A 17,914-nucleotide genomic window follows, 5' to 3' on the forward strand; every position below is an offset into this window, starting at 1 on the left:
GACAGATAATAATATTGTTGCCTAGATGCTAATATATTGTGGTGTGCACCAAGATGTTAAGAAATCAAAACACGGGTTTCAAATGATCAATAATTCTTTTACTGATATCAATGAATCAAGTTATTGATGTCATAAAAAACGCGATACGCGTGCAGCACGTGCGCTGTCGTGTAGAAGTGTCAGTCACGTGGAAAATATGCTGCAGATGCACGGTAACGGTGTGTTTACGTGTACGGCGGGAGTCACCGTCTTGGTCGGGAAATGTCTGGTTCTACAGGGGGATATCGTCAACACCAAGGAGGGGTGAGTTGTATGTTATTGTCTGGTTCTATAGGGGAATACCGTCAACACCAGGGAGGGGTGAGTTGTATGTTATTGTCTGGTTCTACAGTGGGATATCTTCAACACCAGGGAAGGGTGCGTTGTATGTTATTGTCTGGTTCTACAGGGTGATATCGTCAACACCAAGGAGGGGTGAGTTGTATGTTATTGTCTGGTTCTATAGGGGAATACCGTCAACACCAGGGAGGGGTGAGTTGTATGTTATTGTCTGGTTCTACAGGGGGATATCGTCAACACCAGGGAGGGGTGAGTTGTATGTTATTGTCTGGTTCTACAAGGGGATATCGTCAACACCAGGGAGGGGTGAGTTGTATGTTATTGTCTGGTTCTACAGGGGGATATCGTCAACACCAGGGAGAAGGTGAGTTGTATGTTATTGTCTGGTTCTACAGGTGGATATCGTCAACACCAGGGAGGGGTGAGTTGTATGTTATTTTCTGGTTCTACAGGGGGATATCGTCAACATCAGGGAAGGGTGAGTTATATGTTATTTTCTGGTTCTACAGGGGGATATTGTCAACACCAGGGGAAGGTGAATTGAAAATAATGTTTTGGTTCTACACGGGGGTATTGTCAACACAGGGGCCGGGGAGGGTGCGTTGTATGTTATTGTCACGTTCAAAAGGGGGATATTGTCAACACCAGGGAAAGGCGCGGTGTATGTTATTGTCTGGTTCTACAGGGGGATATTGTCAACGCCAGGAAGGGGTGCGTTGTATGTTATTGTCACGTTCTAGAGGGGGATATCGTCAACACCAGGGAAGGGTGACTTTTATGTTATTGTCTGGTTCTAGAGGGGGAAATCGTCAACATCAGGGAAGGGTGCGTTGTATGCTATTGTCTGGTTCTACAGGTGGATATTGTCAACACCAGGGGAGGGTGCGTTGTATGTTATTGTCTGGTTCTACAGGGGGATATTGTCAACGCCAGGAAGGGGTGCGTTGTATGTTATTGTCACGTTCTAGAGGGGGATATCGTCAATACAAGGGAAGGGTGCGTTGTATGTTATTGTCTGGTTCTACAGGGGGATATCGTCAACACCAGGGAGGGGTGCGTTGTATGTTATTGTCTGGTTCTACAAGGGGATATTGTCAACACCAGGGAAGGGTGCGTTGTATGTTATTGTCTGATTCTAGAGGGGGGTATTTTCAACACCAGGGGAGGGGTGAGTTGTATGTTATTGTCTGGTTCTAAAGGGGAATATCGTCAACACCAGGGAAGGGTGAGTTGTATGTTGTTGTCTGAGTCTACAGGGGGATATCGTCAACACCAGGGAAGGGTGACTTTTATGTTATTGTCTGGTTCTAGAGGGGGATATCGTCAACACCAGGGAAGGGTCCGTTGTTTGCTATTGTCTGGTTCTACAGGGGGATATCGTCAACACCAGGGGAGGGGTGAGTTGTACGTTATTGTCTGGTTCTACAGGTGGATATTGTCAACACCAGGGGAGGGGTGAGTTGTATGTTATTGTCTGGTCCTACAGGCGGATATTGTCAACAACAGGGGAGGGGTGAGTTGTATGTTATTGTCTGGTTCTACAGGGGGATATCGTCAACACCAGGGAGGGGTGAGTTGTATGTTATTGTCTGGTTCTACAGGTGGATATCGTCAACACCAGGGAGGGGTGAGTTGTATGTTATTGTCTGGTTCTACAGGGGGATATCGTCAACACCAGGGAAGGGTGAGTTATATGTTATTGTCTGGTTCTACAGGGGGATATTGTCAACACCAGGGGAAGGTGAATTGAAAATAATTTTTTGGTTCTACACGGGGGTATTGTCAACACAGGGGCCGGGGAGGGTGCGTTGTATGTTATTGTCACGTTCAACAGGGGGATATCGTCAACACCAGGGAAAGGCGCGGTGTATGTTATTGTCTGGTTCTACAGGGGGATATTGTCAACGCCAGGAAGGGGTGCGTTGTATGTTATTGTCACGTTCTAGAGGGGGATATCGTCAACACCAGGGAAGGGTGACTTTTATGTTATTGTCTGGTTCTAGAGGGGGAAATCGTCAACATCAGGGAAGGGTGCGTTGTATGCTATTGTCTGGTTCTACAGGTGGATATTGTCAACACCAGGGGAGGGTGCGTTGTATGTTATCGTCTGGTTCTACAGGGGGATATTGTCAACACCAGGGAAGGGTGAGTTGTATGTTATTGTCTGGTTCTACAGGGGGATATCGTCAACACCAGGGAAGGGTGACTTTTATGTTATTGTCTGGTTCTAGAGGGGGAAATCGTCAACATCAGGGAAGGGTGAGTTGTATGTTATTGTCTGGTTCTACAAGGGGATATCGTCAACACCAGGGAAGGGTGACTTTTATGTTATTGTCTGGTTCTAGAGGGGGAAATCGTCAACATCAGGGAAGGGTGCGTTGTATGCTATTGTCTGGTTCTACAGGGGGATATTGTCAACACCAGGGGAGGGTGCGTTGTATGTTATTGTCTGGTTCTACAGGGGGATATTGTCAACACCAGGGGAGGGTGCGTTGTATGTTATTGTCTGGTTCTACAGGGGAATATCGTCAACACCAGGGAGGGGTGAGTTGTATGTTATTGTCTGAGTCTACAAGGGGATATTGTCAACACCAGGGGAGGGTGCGTTGTATGTTATTGTCTGGTTCTAGAGGGGGATATTGTCAACACCAGGGAGGGTTGAGTTGTATGTTATTGTCTGGTCCTACAGGGGGATATTGTCAACACCAGGGAGGGGTGAGTTGTATGTTATTGTCTGAGTTTACAAGGGGATATTGTCAACACCAGGGGAGGGTGCGTTGTATGTTATTGTCTGGTTCTACAGGGGGATATTGTCAACACCAGGGAGGGTTGAGTTGTATGTTATTGTCTGGTCCTACAGGGGGATATTATCAACACCAGGGAAGGGCGAGTTGTATGTTATTGTCTGGTTCTACAGGGGAATATCGTCAACACCAGGGAAGGGTGCGTTGTATGCTATTGTCTGGTTCTACAGGGGGATATTGTCAACACCAGGGGAGGGTGCGTTGTATGTTATTGTCTGATTCTACAAGGGGATATTGTCAACACCAGGGAAGGGTGCGTTGTATGTTATTGTCTGATTCTAGAGGGGGGTATCGTCAACACCAGGGGAGGGTGCGTTGTATGTTATTGTCTGGTCCAACAGGGGGATATTGTCAACACCAGGGAAGGGTGCGTTGTATGTTATTGTCTGGTTCTACCAGGGGTTGCCTATGTCGGGCAACTCGGTGTTGTAGGAAGTATTTTTACACATTTTCATATTTTGCATTTATTTGAATGCCATTTATGAGTTTAACTGCTGTTTTGAGTGTATATGGTTTTACGCCGCTTTTAGCAATATTCCAGCAATATCAAGCAAAAGGCTTCACACATTGTATCCATGTCGGGAATCGAACCCGGGCCTTCGGCGAGACGAGCGAACGCTTTGACCATAAGGCTACCCCGCCGCCCCTTAACTGCTTTAGACCGGCGACAACTCCTGGAGATGCTTGCTGATATTCGAATTAAGGTAATGCGTAGTCCTTTATTCACACGATGTGCAGAGTTGCGTCCCTTTGGCACGCCAGAAACCTATGATTGTGGTATCGAATCCCGGTTCGCCCCGATTATGTTTCTAGGTTTGTCAGCACTATACCCGTGCTGGTGGGTTTCACCGAAGTGGTAAACGTCTGAGACCTCAATCTCTTCGGGCTTTCCTTCCACATTAAGCTGACACGCCGTGATAAAACTGCAATAACGTTAAAAGCGTCGTTAAACCTAACACACTCACTCACTTCTTTATTCACAAAGCACTCATGGTAATAAAGTAAACGGCTACGAGATCGTTCCTGATCAAGGCCCAGTAAGGCAAGTTGTTTCATGTATGGCGAGTAATACAAACGCGGGCGAGTAGTGCACAGGGTGGCTAGTAATGCATTGAACAGGAGGCCGAGTAATGCACAAGAGCAGGAATACTGCACTCGAGGCCGACTGATGCATAAGATGGTGAGTAATGCATAAGAAGGCGATCAATGCACAAGAGACCGAGTAATGCACAAGAGGGCGATTAATGCACAGGAGGACGAGTAATGCACAAGAGGACGAGTAATGCACAAGATAACGAGTAATGCACAAGAGGGTGAGTAATGCACAAAAAGACGATTAATGCATAAGAAGGCGATTAATGCAGAAGAGGACGAGTAATGCACAAGAGGACGAGTAATGCACAAGAGTGTGAGTAATGCACAAGAGGACGAGTAATGCACAAGAGGGTGAGTAACGCACAAGATAACGAGTAATGCACAAGAATATGACTAATGCACAAAAAGACGATTAATGCATAAGAAGGCGATTAATGCAGAAGAGGACAAGTAATGCACATTGGGACGATCAATGCACAAGCTAGTGAGTAATGCACAGGAATTCGAGTAGTGCTCCAGAGGCCGTTAGATGCACAAGGGGACGAGTAATGCACAAGAGCAGGAATAATGCACACGAGGCCGAGTAATGCACAAGAGGCCAATTAACGCACAAGAGGCCGATTAATGCACAAGAGGCCGATTAATGCACAAGAGGACGAGTAATGCACAAGAGGGCGAGTAATGCACAAGAGGGTGAGTAACGCACAAGATAACGAGTAATGCACAAGAAGGTGACTAATGCATAAAAAGACGATTAATGCATAAGAAGGCGATTAATGCAGAAGAGGACAAGTAATGCACATTGGGACGATCAATGCACAAGCTAGTGAGTAATGCACAGGAAGTCGAGTAGTGCTCCAGAGGCCGTTAGATGCACAAGGGGACGAGTAATGCACAAGAGCAGGAATAATGCACACGAGGCCGAGTAATGCACAAGAGGGCGATTAATGCACAGGAGGACGAGTAATACACAAGAGGACGAGTAACGCACAAGATAACGAGTAATGCACAAGAGGGTGAGTAATGCACAAAAAGACGATTAATGCATAAGAAGGCGATCAATGCAGAAGAGGACAAGTAATGCACATTGGGACGATCAATGCACAAGCTAGTGAGTAATGCACAGGAAGTCGAGTAGTGCTCCAGAGGCCGTTAGATGCACAAGGGGACGAGTAATGCACAAGAGCAGGAATAATGCACACGAGGCCTAATAATGCACAAGAGGCCAATTAACGCACAAGAGGCCGATTAATGCACAAGAGGCCGATTAATGCACAAGAGGACGAGTAATGCACAAGAGGGCGAGTAATGCACAAGAGCGTGAGTAATGCACAAGAGGGTGAGTAACGCACAAGATAACGAGTAATGCACAAGAATATGACTAATGCACAAAAAGACGATTAATGCATAAGAAGGCGATTAATGCAGAAGAGGACAAGTAATGCACATTGGGACGATCAATGCACAAGCTAGTGAGTAATGCACAGGAAGTCGAGTAGTGCTCCAGAGGCCGTTAGATGCACAAGGGGACGAGTAATGCACAAGAGCAGGAATAATGCACACGAGGCCTAATAATGCACAAGAGGCCAATTAACGCACAAGAGGCCGATTAATGCACAAGAGGCCGATTAATGCACAAGAGGACGAGTAATGCACAAGAGGGCGAGTAATGCACAAGAGCGTGAGTAATGCACAAGAGGGTGAGTAACGCACAAGATAACGAGTAATGCACAAGAATATGACTAATGCACAAAAAGACGATTAATGCATAAGAAGGCGATTAATGCAGAAGAGGACAAGTAATGCACATTGGGACGATCAATGCACAAGCTAGTGAGTAATGCACAGGAAGTCGAGTAGTGCTCCAGAGGCCGTTAGATGCACAAGGGGCCGAGTAATGCACAAGAGCAGGAATAATGCACTCGAGGCCGACTGATGCATAAGATGGTGAGTAATGCATAAGAAGGCGATCAATGCACAAGAGACCGAGTAATGCACAAGAGGGCGATTAATGCACAGGAGGACGAGTAATGCACAAGAGGACGAGTAATGCACAAGATAACGAGTAATGCACAAGAGGGTGAGTAATGCACAAAAAGACGATTAATGCATAAGAAGGCGATTAATGCAGAAGAGGACGAGTAATGCACAAGAGGACGAGTAATGCACAAGAGTGTGAGTAATGCACAAGAGGACGAGTAATGCACAAGAGGGTGAGTAACGCACAAGATAACGAGTAATGCACAAGAATATGACTAATGCACAAAAAGACGATTAATGCATAAGAAGGCGATTAATGCAGAAGAGGACAAGTAATGCACATTGGGACGATCAATGCACAAGCTAGTGAGTAATGCACAGGAATTCGAGTAGTGCTCCAGAGGCCGTTAGATGCACAAGGGGACGAGTAATGCACAAGAGCAGGAATAATGCACACGAGGCCGAGTAATGCACAAGAGGCCAATTAACGCACAAGAGGCCGATTAATGCACAAGAGGCCGATTAATGCACAAGAGGACGAGTAATGCACAAGAGGGCGAGTAATGCACAAGAGGGTGAGTAACGCACAAGATAACGAGTAATGCACAAGAAGGTGACTAATGCATAAAAAAGACGATTAATGCATAAGAAGGCGATTAATGCAGAAGAGGACAAGTAATGCACATTGGGACGATCAATGCACAAGCTAGTGAGTAATGCACAGGAAGTCGAGTAGTGCTCCAGAGGCCGTTAGATGCACAAGGGGACGAGTAATGCACAAGAGCAGGAATAATGCACACGAGGCCGAGTAATGCACAAGAGGGCGATTAATGCACAGGAGGACGAGTAATGCACAAGAGGACGAGTAACGCACAAGATAACGAGTAATGCACAAGAGGGTGAGTAATGCACAAAAAGACGATTAATGCATAAGAAGGCGATCAATGCAGAAGAGGACAAGTAATGCACATTGGGACGATCAATGCACAAGCTAGTGAGTAATGCACAGGAAGTCGAGTAGTGCTCCAGAGGCCGTTAGATGCACAAGGGGACGAGTAATGCACAAGAGCAGGAATAATGCACACGAGGCCGAGTAATGCACAAGAGGCCAATTAACGCACAAGAGGCCGATTAATGCACAAGAGGCCGATTAATGCACAAGAGGACGAGTAATGCACAAGAGGGCGAGTAATGCACAAGAGCGTGAGTAATGCACAAGAGGGTGAGTAACGCACAAGATAACGAGTAATGCACAAGAATATGACTAATGCACAAAAAGACGATTAATGCATAAGAAGGCGATTAATGCAGAAGAGGACAAGTAATGCACATTGGGACGATCAATGCACAAGCTAGTGAGTAATGCACAGGAAGTCGAGTAGTGCTCCAGAGGCCGTTAGTTGCACAAGGGGACGAGTAATGCACAATAGCAGGAATAATGCACAAGAGCAGGAATAATGCACACGAGGCCGAGTAATGCACAAGAGGACTAGTAATGCACAAGAGGGTGAGTAACGCACAAGATAACGAGTAATGCACAAGAGGCCGATTAATGCACAAGAGGACGAGTAATGCACAAGAGGGCGAGTAATGCACAAGAGGGTGAGTAACGCACAAGATAACGAGTAATGCACAAGAAGGTGACTAATGCATAAAAAGACGATTAATGCATAAGAAGGCGATTAATGCAGAAGAGGACAAGTAATGCACATTGGGACGATCAATGCACAAGCTAGTGAGTAATGCACAGGAAGTCGAGTAGTGCTCCAGAGGCCGTTAGATGCACAAGGGGACGAGTAATGCACAAGAGCAGGAATAATGCACACGAGGCCGAGTAATGCACAAGAGGGCGATTAATGCACAGGAGGACGAGTAATGCACAAGAGGACGAGTAACGCACAAGATAACGAGTAATGCACAAGAGGGTGAGTAATGCACAAAAAGACGATTAATGCATAAGAAGGCGATCAATGCAGAAGAGGACAAGTAATGCACATTGGGACGATCAATGCACAAGCTAGTGAGTAATGCACAGGAAGTCGAGTAGTGCTCCAGAGGCCGTTAGATGCACAAGGGGACGAGTAATGCACAAGAGCAGGAATAATGCACACGAGGCCGAGTAATGCACAAGAGGCCAATTAACGCACAAGAGGACGAGTAATGCACTAGAGGCCGATTAATGCACAAGAGGACGAGTAATGCACAAGAGGGTGAGTAATGCACAAGAGGGTGAGTAATGCACAAGAGCGTGAGTAATGCTCAAGAGGGCGAGTAACGCACAAGAGGACGAGTAATGCACAAGAGGCCGATTAATGCACAAGAGGAGAAATGCTCAAGATCGCGACTATGCACAAGAGCACGTGTAATGCATATTGGGACGAGTAATGCACAAGCTATTGAGTAATGCACAAGCTATTGAGTAATGCACAGGAAGTCGAGTAATGCACAAGCGACCGATTAATGCACAAGAGGTCGATTTATGCAAAGGATGGTGAGTATTGAATAGGAGGTCGAGTAATGCACAAGAGGACGAGTAATGCACAAGGGGCCGATTAATGCATAAAATTTTGAGTAATGCACATAAAGGCGAGTAGTGCACAAGAGGGTGATAAGTGCACAAGAGGAGGAGTAATGCCCAGAGTGGCTAGTAATGCACAGGAGGACGAATGATGCTCTGGATGACGGGTAATACTCATGATAGCGAGTTTTACAAAGGTAGAACGAGCTATTCCCTTTGAGGCGAGTAAAGCTCTATATGGTGAGCAATGCTCTATATGGTGAATAATGCTCTATATGGTGAATAATGCTCTATGAGGTGAGTAATTCTCTATATGGAGAGTAATGCTCTGGCGGTGCACAGGAAACTACGTATTACAGTCAGGGTTTAACAAGTGTTAAATGTCCAAGACTGAATCAACACTACATTTTAGACAAGGCTACAGCTATTAGCACCACCTGATTCAACACTATAGCACGCACCTGTCGCACGTGCAGACTGTTAAGTGTCTCCTATTTGTGCAGGCAAATCTCAGGTTACAGGTTATCATATACACATAATGCAGCAGGAAAGATGAGCTTAGACGGATCCTCTGCCCGTACACGTGAGTGTAATATTAGTTGCACATGGTATAATGAGTTCATAAAACGCTTCTACAGTACTTAGTGTACATGTTTAAATGTACTCAAACGTCACCATTTTAGTTGCACATGGTGTAATGTACTCCTATAATAGCTATGGTATTAGGACCGCCTCCGTGGCCTAGTGGTAGGGCGTCTGCACGGAGGGCGGAAGATCCTGTGATCGATCCGAAGCTCGATGGTCAGCTCGGAGTCAGTATGCTGTGTCTGAATGGGGTATTCATGTTTAACTGCAGCATGGTATCTCAGTGGTCTAGCACTATAAAATCGGCATTAACCCGGACTAGTACAAGCAGCCGCACACACGCACGCACGCACGCACGCACGCACGCACGCACGCACGCACACACGCACACGTGTATGCACATCGCTATATGAGTGCAATAATCTTGAACGCGACGTTTAACCCCATTTCACGTCACCTATGGTATTAGTTGCACATGGTGCAAGCTACTCATATAAACGCTATCATAGTAGTTGCACATGGTGTAATGTACTCATATAAACGCTATCATAGTAGTTGTACATGGTGTAATGTACTCATATAGCGGCTATCATAGTAGTTGCACATGGTGTAATGTACTCATATAAACGCTATCATAGTAGTTGCACATGGTGTAATGTACTCATATAAACGCTGTCATAGTAGTGGCACATGGTGCAATGTACTCATATAAACGCTATCATAGTAGTTGCACATGGTGTAATGTACTCATATAAACGCTGTCATAGTAGTGGCACATGGTGCAATGTACGCATATAAACGCTATCATAGTAGTTGTACATGGTGTAATGTACTCATATAAACGCTATCATAGTAGTTGCACATGGTGTAATGTACTCATATAAACGTTATCATAGTATTTGTACATGGTGTAATGTACTCATATAAACGCTATCATAGTAGTGGCACATGGTGTAATGTACTCATATAAACGTTATCATAGTAGTTGCACATGGTGTAATGTACTCATACAAACGCTGTCATATTAGTGGCACATGGTGTTATGTACTCATATAAACGTTATCATAGTATTTGTACATGGTGTAATGTACTCATATAAACGTTATCATAGTATTTGTACATGGTGTAATGTACTCATATAAACTCTGTCACAGTAGTTGCACATGATGTAATGTATTGCTTCAAAAGCAATCATGTGTCATGTAGGTGTATATAGATAGAGATAAATACACCTGATTGTGGACACAGATATATCACTTGGTGATTGCTTTTCTATGTGGCAGTGTGCCTCAGTAGTTGAGAATCACTTGTTTCTTGTTTTTAGAAATCCAACATTTTCAACATGCTGTCCCGAAAGGACCGCAGCATCATTGTCGGTTCATGCGCAGTCGTGATGGTGACCCTCTTCCTGCTGCATTCACCTGTGGTAAGTGAGGACATCGTTACGAAGGATAATTGGTGACCCTCTTCCTGCTGCATTCAGCTGTGGTAAGTGGGGACATCGTAATGGAGGATAATTGGTGACCCTCTTCCTGCTGCATTCACCTGTGGTAAGTGAGGACATCGTAACGAAGGATAATTGGTGACCCTGTTCCTGCTGCATTCACCTATGGTAAGTGAGGACATCGTAATGGAGGATAATTGGTGACCCTCTTCCTGCTGCATTCACCTGTGGTAAGTGAGGACATCGTTACGAAGGATAATTGGTGACCATCTTCCTGCTGCATTCAGCTGTGGTAAGTGGGGACATCGTAATGGAGGATAATTGGTGACCCTCTTCCTGCTGCATTCACCTATGGTAAGTGAGGACATCGTAACGAAGGATAATTGGTGACCCTGTTCCTGCTGCATTCAGCTGTGGTAAGTGAGGACATCGTAACGAAGGATAATTGGTGACCCTGTTCCTGCTGCATTCACCTGTGGTAAGTGAGGACATCGTAACGAAGGATAACTGGTGACCCTCTTCCTGCTGCGTTCACCTGTGGTAAGTGATGACATCGTATTGAAGGATAATTGACAGCAGCCGCATCAACATATAACTGATGTCAAGATTGTTCAACCGAACTCATGCACTAAACACAACATGCGAAAAAGAAAGTAAAAACGGTTTGCGTGTTATTTACTGTTTCCGAACAGACCACTGATATTTGATATTCGGATTTTCGGTGGGGTGAGGGATTGTGTATGGAGAATGAATAATTTTTGAAATAACACTATGAGCTTAAATATGTTTTTTAATTATCTAAAAATTTTGTAGCTCATAGCACCTTTATTTTTGATAATATAAAATGGCCAGTCCCTAAAAGAACATATCATTCATACCAAGGAAGTAACAAGTTTATACGTTACAGGAAGACAACAAGAATTCCCTCTCACAAAATACCTTCATCCAAAATATGGTTTGGTTTCCATGCTGAAAGGTCATTTGTTGTAAAGGCTGCTAGTGTACACCATCTCAAACTGGTATTCCAGCCTCCATCACTTTGTGTGGTATAAACGGGTTTTTTTACCATTAAAATGCTGGGGAACCTCTATATGTTTCTTAGATAAGAAGCCCGAATGGTTTGATCGTCCAACCACCTGTCTCCAGCCCTGACCAACTCAGCGAGGATACAGAGTCACATAAACGGAGCATGCCATTGATTGATAAATCGCCACTCGCCCAGCTCCGCCATCTTGGTTCGGTAAGATTTACAGTGCCAAAACCCGTGACATGATTTTGGTGTTTATTTTCAGTGAAAGGAACTCTCTGGCAATATAGAAACTGATGTTGGCTAACTCATCACTCTTGCAAAAGTATCCTCCTCCTCACATTTTAAAATACGGTTAATCCTAAATTTTCCAGCCGTGAAGATCTGGGTAGAGAATTGGTCTGCTTGAATCCATGCTTGCAGTAAAATTCGACTGTGCTTGTCGTAAGAGGCGTCTAACGGGATCGGGTGATCAGACTTGCTGACTTGGTTGATGCATGCCATCGTATCACAATTGCGTAGAACGATGCTCATTTTGTCAAATGATTATTTTCAGACCGCCGCCATATAGCTGGAATATTGCCGAGTGCGGCGTTACACGACAATCAAACACACAGAATACTTACATTTCAGGGATTGTTTCGTTTTGTTTTCACACTTGATAAAGTAAACGGACTCCTATTGCATTCTATGTAGATATTTTTATCAGAAACATCAGAAAATAATTTAACATATATATTCTTGAAGCTACATGCAAATGTTCAAGATGGCCGCCGTGATTCACTGAAATTCTTATGCATTCATTTCCATTTTATTTCATAAAGAAATTAATGTCAGCATTTATGTTTCGGTCATTTTCAAAATAGTTTTTTAAAAAAACGTCACACTAATTCATTCAACTATCACTTACTATCTTGTGTATGGTTTCTTTATGATGGTGGAAACACTGATAGACACAATTAATAACAAACATCAATGAACAGAGTTATTCACGAAGAACCCAATTCAACACTCTGAATAATATGCCCCATCACTGAACTTCTTGCAGCCATGTTAGGTTTGCGCTCCATCCAGATGTCATGTCACGTGTTAGGTTAGCGCTCCATCCAGATGTCATGTCACGTGTTAGGTTAGCGCTCCATCCAGATGTCATGTCACGTGTTAGGTAAGAAGTCCATCTAGGTGTCATGTCACGTGTAAGGTTAGAACTGCATCGAGGTGTCACATCTGGTGTAAGGCGAGGCCTTTCCAGGCATGACAAGTTGGTCGTATTGTGTGGGCTTCGTGCAGCTTCGTTGTGTTTCGGCAGGTGGATCTTCCTTCCAAGGGCGTGCTTGAGAAGCTGAACAGTTCCACGTTGTACAAGATCTACCACAGGTAACCCGCTTCATACTCTCCACACACTCCACGAGGCATGCACGTGATGTTATGCTCTGCTTTTCATTTGCCTTGTCAACTGGCGGTGTCATACCAAAATACGGTGAAATATGGCACTTGTTACCCTGTCCGGCGTTCGGCATTAAGGGCATAAATCAAAGACTCGTAGGCTCGAAGTCAGTATATATCTTGTCAAAAGATTTTTCACGGGAATATGTTCTGTTCTTCAGTTACCTTGACAACATCAACTACTTATGTCACCGGAGATTGCGGATGGGGAAGGTTGGTGATGGAGGCTGGGAAGTGTGTGACGATGAAGACTTTCGGCCAATCACACCGTGCCTTGTATATTCGTTTGGGTGAGTGGAATATTTATTGCTCAGCTCAACTGGGATTTAGGTAAAGGTGGTGAAAGTATTCTCCTCTGACACCACATGAAACTTCTCCTGACATCACGGTTTTAACCTGTCCTGTTCTGACATCTGACAGAACCTCTGCTTTTCTGACACCACAGAGGGGCGGTCGGGTAGCCTTGTGGTTCGCTCGTCACGCCGAAGACCCGGGTTCGATTCCAGATATGGGGACAATGTGTGAAACCCTATTCTGGTGTCCCCCGCCGTGATATTGCTGGAATATTACCATAAAACCATACTCACTCACTCACTGACACCACAGATAAAACATGTCCTCTCACACGACGGATAAAACCCACCCCTCGCCGATATCATGGTCGTCATGGTTACCATATACAATATTAATATATATTGAATGTTCCTCCAGGCACACTGAATGCATACAGAACGTTCCTCCATAGACCCATCTTGAATGTGTTCAATACGTCCCTCCATACGCCATGAAAGTTTATATATTGTTTATCCATACACCCTGAATGAATACACAACGTCCATCTATACACCCTGAATGTATACACAACGTCCATCAATACACCCTGAATGTAAATACAACGTCCATCCATACACCCTGAATGTATACACAACGTCCATCCATACGCCCTGAATGTATACACAACGTCCATCCATAAACCCTGAATGTATACACAACGTCCATCCATACACCCCGAATGTAAATACAACGTCCGACCATACACCCTGAATGTAAACACAACGTCCATCCATACACCCTGAATGTATACACAACGTCCATCCCTCTCTATATCCTGTATTGTACACAACGTCCATCCATACACCCTGAATGTATACACAACGTCCATCCCTCTATATATCCTGTATGTATACACAACGTCCATCCATACACCCTGAATGTAAATACAACGTCCGACCATACACGCTGAATGTATACACCCTGAATGTATACACAACGTCCATCCCTCTATATATCCTGTATGTATACACAACGTCCATCCATACACCCTGAATGGACACACAACGTCCATCTATACACCCTGAATGTATACACAACGTCCATCCATATGCCCTGAATGTATACATAACGTCCATCCATAAACCCTGAATGTATACACAACGTCCATCCATACACCCTGAATGTAAATACAGCGTCCGACCATACACCCTGAATGTATACACAACGTCTATCCATACACCCCGAATGTATACACAACGTCCATCCCTCTCTATATCCTGTATGTATACACAACGTCCATCCATACACCCTGAATGTATACACAACGTCCATCCATACACCCTGAATGTATACACAACGTCCATCCATACAACCTGAATGTAAATACAACGTCCGACCATACACCCTGAATGTATACACAACGTCCATCCATACAACCTGAATGTAAATACAACGTCCGACCATACACCCTGAATGTATACACAACGTCCATCCATACACCCTGAATGTATTCACAACGTCCATCCCTCTATAAATCCTGTATGTATACACAACGTCCATGCCTCTACACATCCAATATGTATACACAACGTCCATCCATACGCCCTGAATGTATACACAACGTCCATACCTCTATACATCAATATGTATACACAACGTCCATCCCTCTATATATCCTGTATGCATACACAACTTCCATCCATACGCCCTGAATGTATACACAACGTCCATACCCCTATACATCCAATATGTATACACAACGTCCATCCCTCTATATATCCTGTATGCATACACAACGTCCATACCTCTATACATCCAATATGTATACACAACGTCCATCCATACACCCTGAATGTATACACAACGTCCATCCCTCTATACAGTTCACTACTATGTTTTTAAGATGTATTATATTGTATCTGCAGCATCAACCACGACTTCTCATTTGATGACGACATCGCGAAGAACTACCGGTGCCAGGTCTTGTCCTTTGACCCGAGGTAAAGTCAACAGATAGCTGTTTCAAACGTTTTGTAGACAACGATGTACATAATCTGCTTGCACTTACGACAGTGTTCAGACGGAGATGCATATCATATATATAACTACGAAGGTAAGGCGAACTGGTCGTGGCCTCACAGAGAAACCCGTTCGAAGCAAATTGTTTACACGTTAATTTTCAATATAATCAACCTGTGACATCAATACACAATGCGCTTGACATCGCACCACCCGCCAAAGCCACCGCCCCACCCGCCGCCGCACCACCCGCCATCGCCCCACCCGCCAACGCCCCACCCGCCAACGCCCCAGCCGCACCACCCGCCGCCGCCCCACCCGCCACCGCCCCATCAGCATAAAAGAAACCACCGTCATTTGTGATCTTATTAAAATTCTTTTACAAAAAATACCCAAAGTCCAATATTAACTTAAATCCCATCACCGTGTCTGTTTAGGGATTAATTCATCTATTTTAGGACACACATGTTGAAATCTCATATCACACAAACCACTATCTAGGAGGCAACGAACTCTTCGATTTCCCCTCGTATTCAGACAGCCGTTGAAGACAATGTGAAAGAAGGGTAGGAAGATGGGTTTCATTTTTATTATTACTTATTTAAAATGATGCTATCTGACTATCTCGAGGTGTAGGAGATAAAAGAGAGATTTTACTTTTATTTTTTAACTTTATTGAAATGATGCTATCAGACTGGCTAATCGCGTATAGTTAAGTGAAGACCCAAACTGGCCACGTGGCGGTTGGAGGGCGTGAGATAGAGCTATACGCAACGATATACCCTGGAAAACATTTATAAAAAGGGGATGTTTAGCGATTCCTCTGATTTTGCAGTATGAAAGTGAAGAGCCACAAGAGGTCGCCTCGGGTTCATTTCTATAAGCTGGGCATCGCTGGCAGCGACAAGGTGGTAATGAAGAAAGGCTGGGAACTACGATCACTGTCGTCATTCAAGCGGCAGTTTAAACATACGGAGGTAAGCCTCACCACTTTCAGCACTTCACTCAACGTGCAGAAGTAAGCCTTCTCCCTTCCATCAGTACACTCATGTATACAGAAGCAAGCCTTCTTCCTCCCATCACAACACTCAACATACAGAAGCAAGCCTTGCCCCTTCCATCACAACATTTAACATAGAGAAGTAAGCCTTCTCTCTTCCATCACTACACTCAACATACAGAAGTAAGCCTTCTTTATTCCATCACTACACTCAACATAGAGAAGTAAGCCTTCTCCCTTCCATCACTACACTCAACATACAGAAGTTAGCCTTCTCCCTTCCATCACTACACTCAACATATAGAAGTAAACCTTCTCCCTTCCATCACTACACTCAACATACAGAAGTAAGCCTTCTCCCTTCCATCACTACACTCAACATACATAAGTTAGCCTTCTCCCTTCCATCACTACACTTAACATACAGAAGTAAGCCTTCTCCCTTCCATCACTACACTCAACAGACAGAAGTTAGCCTTCTCCCTTCCATCACTACACTCAACAGACAGAAGTTAGCCTTCTCCCTTCCATCACTACACTCAACATACAGAAGTAAGCCTTCTTTATTCCATCACTATACTCAACATACAGAAGTAAGCCTTCTCCCTTCCATCACTATACTCAACAGACAGAAGTTAGCCTTCTCCCTTCCATCACTACACTCAACATACAGAAGTAAGCCTTCTTTATTCCATCACTATACTCAACATACAGAAGTAAGCCTTCTCCCTTCCATCACTACACTCAACATACAGAAGTAAGCCTTCTCCCTTTCATCACTAAACTCAATATCACAATGAATGTGTCAAGCATTTCTTTTTTCCAACATTCTGAAGCATAATGATTATTTTAAGAATTTTCTGGGACAATGTATGTTTTTCGATAAAATCACAGTCAATCAAATTGTCAGTCCCTAAGTTAACTGTGTTTCACTGTGTTCACTGTGTTTCACCGTGTTTCACCGTGTTTCACTGTTTTACTTTTCACCGTGTTTCACTGTTTAACTCTGTTTCACTATGTTTTCACTGTGTTTGTGTCGCAGCGCATCATCGACGTGTTGAAGATGGACGTGGAGGGTGCGGAGTGGAGTGCCCTGCCGCAGATGGTGTCGTCGGGGCAGCTGAGCCGGGTGCGACAGCTGTTTGTGGAATTCCACGGGGCATTCAAGGCCCGAGCCGCGTCCGTACCTGCCCTCAAGCTGCTGGAAGACCTGCACGCAATAGGCTTCCGCAAGTTCTATGTCCACAAGAACCGCGTTTGTCGTGTCAAGTCTCCAGATTTCCCCGTCTTGAGAACCGCGTGCTATGAGGTTCACTATGTGAATATCAATCTACTGGAATAAATGTCTTTGTACTGTTTTTAAACATTAAATTGTTTGGGTTAG

General features: G+C 44.5%; 1 protein-coding gene across 3 annotated transcripts; it reads left to right on the forward strand.

The window, feature by feature from the left end:
* The first annotated feature begins 153 nt into the window (after nucleotides 1–153).
* Nucleotides 154–17,890, forward strand: LOC124115761 (probable methyltransferase-like protein 24). 3 transcript variants are annotated; one of them, XM_046476878.2, is made up of 8 exons: nucleotides 154–303; nucleotides 10,646–10,747; nucleotides 11,868–12,005; nucleotides 13,102–13,169; nucleotides 13,400–13,528; nucleotides 15,437–15,511; nucleotides 16,366–16,507; nucleotides 17,573–17,890. In XM_046476878.2, the coding sequence occupies exons 1-8, from the start codon at nucleotides 262–264 to the stop codon at nucleotides 17,870–17,872; spliced, it is 996 nt and encodes a 331-aa protein (XP_046332834.1). In that variant the 5' UTR covers nucleotides 154–261; the 3' UTR covers nucleotides 17,873–17,890. The 3 variants fall into 3 exon arrangements, with proteins under 3 accessions (XP_046332834.1, XP_048245443.1, XP_048245444.1); XM_048389486.1 differs by lacking the exon at nucleotides 154–303 and adding an exon at nucleotides 432–474; XM_048389487.1 differs by lacking the exons at nucleotides 154–303; nucleotides 10,646–10,747 and adding an exon at nucleotides 10,946–10,995.
* Nucleotides 17,891–17,914: the final 24 nt, after the last annotated feature.

This window comes from Haliotis rufescens, unplaced genomic scaffold, assembly GCF_023055435.1.
Source record: "Haliotis rufescens isolate VD_foot unplaced genomic scaffold, xgHalRufe1.0.p SCAF_8, whole genome shotgun sequence".
Taxonomy (NCBI): Eukaryota; Metazoa; Mollusca; class Gastropoda; order Lepetellida; family Haliotidae; genus Haliotis; species Haliotis rufescens.

What these genes read in the sequence shown, in the direction of transcription:
- LOC124115761 (XM_046476878.2), top strand. Translation starts at nt 262, where the DNA reads ATGTCTGGTTCTACAGGGGGATATCGTCAACACCAAGGAGGG. An exon ending in ATCGTCAACACCAAGGAGGG is followed by an intron (nt 304 to 10,645) that starts GTGAGTTGTATG and finishes TCTTGTTTTTAG; the next exon opens with AAATCCAACATTTTCAACAT. An exon ending in GTCTTGTCCTTTGACCCGAG is followed by an intron (nt 15,512 to 16,365) that starts GTAAAGTCAACA and finishes CTGATTTTGCAG; the next exon opens with TATGAAAGTGAAGAGCCACA.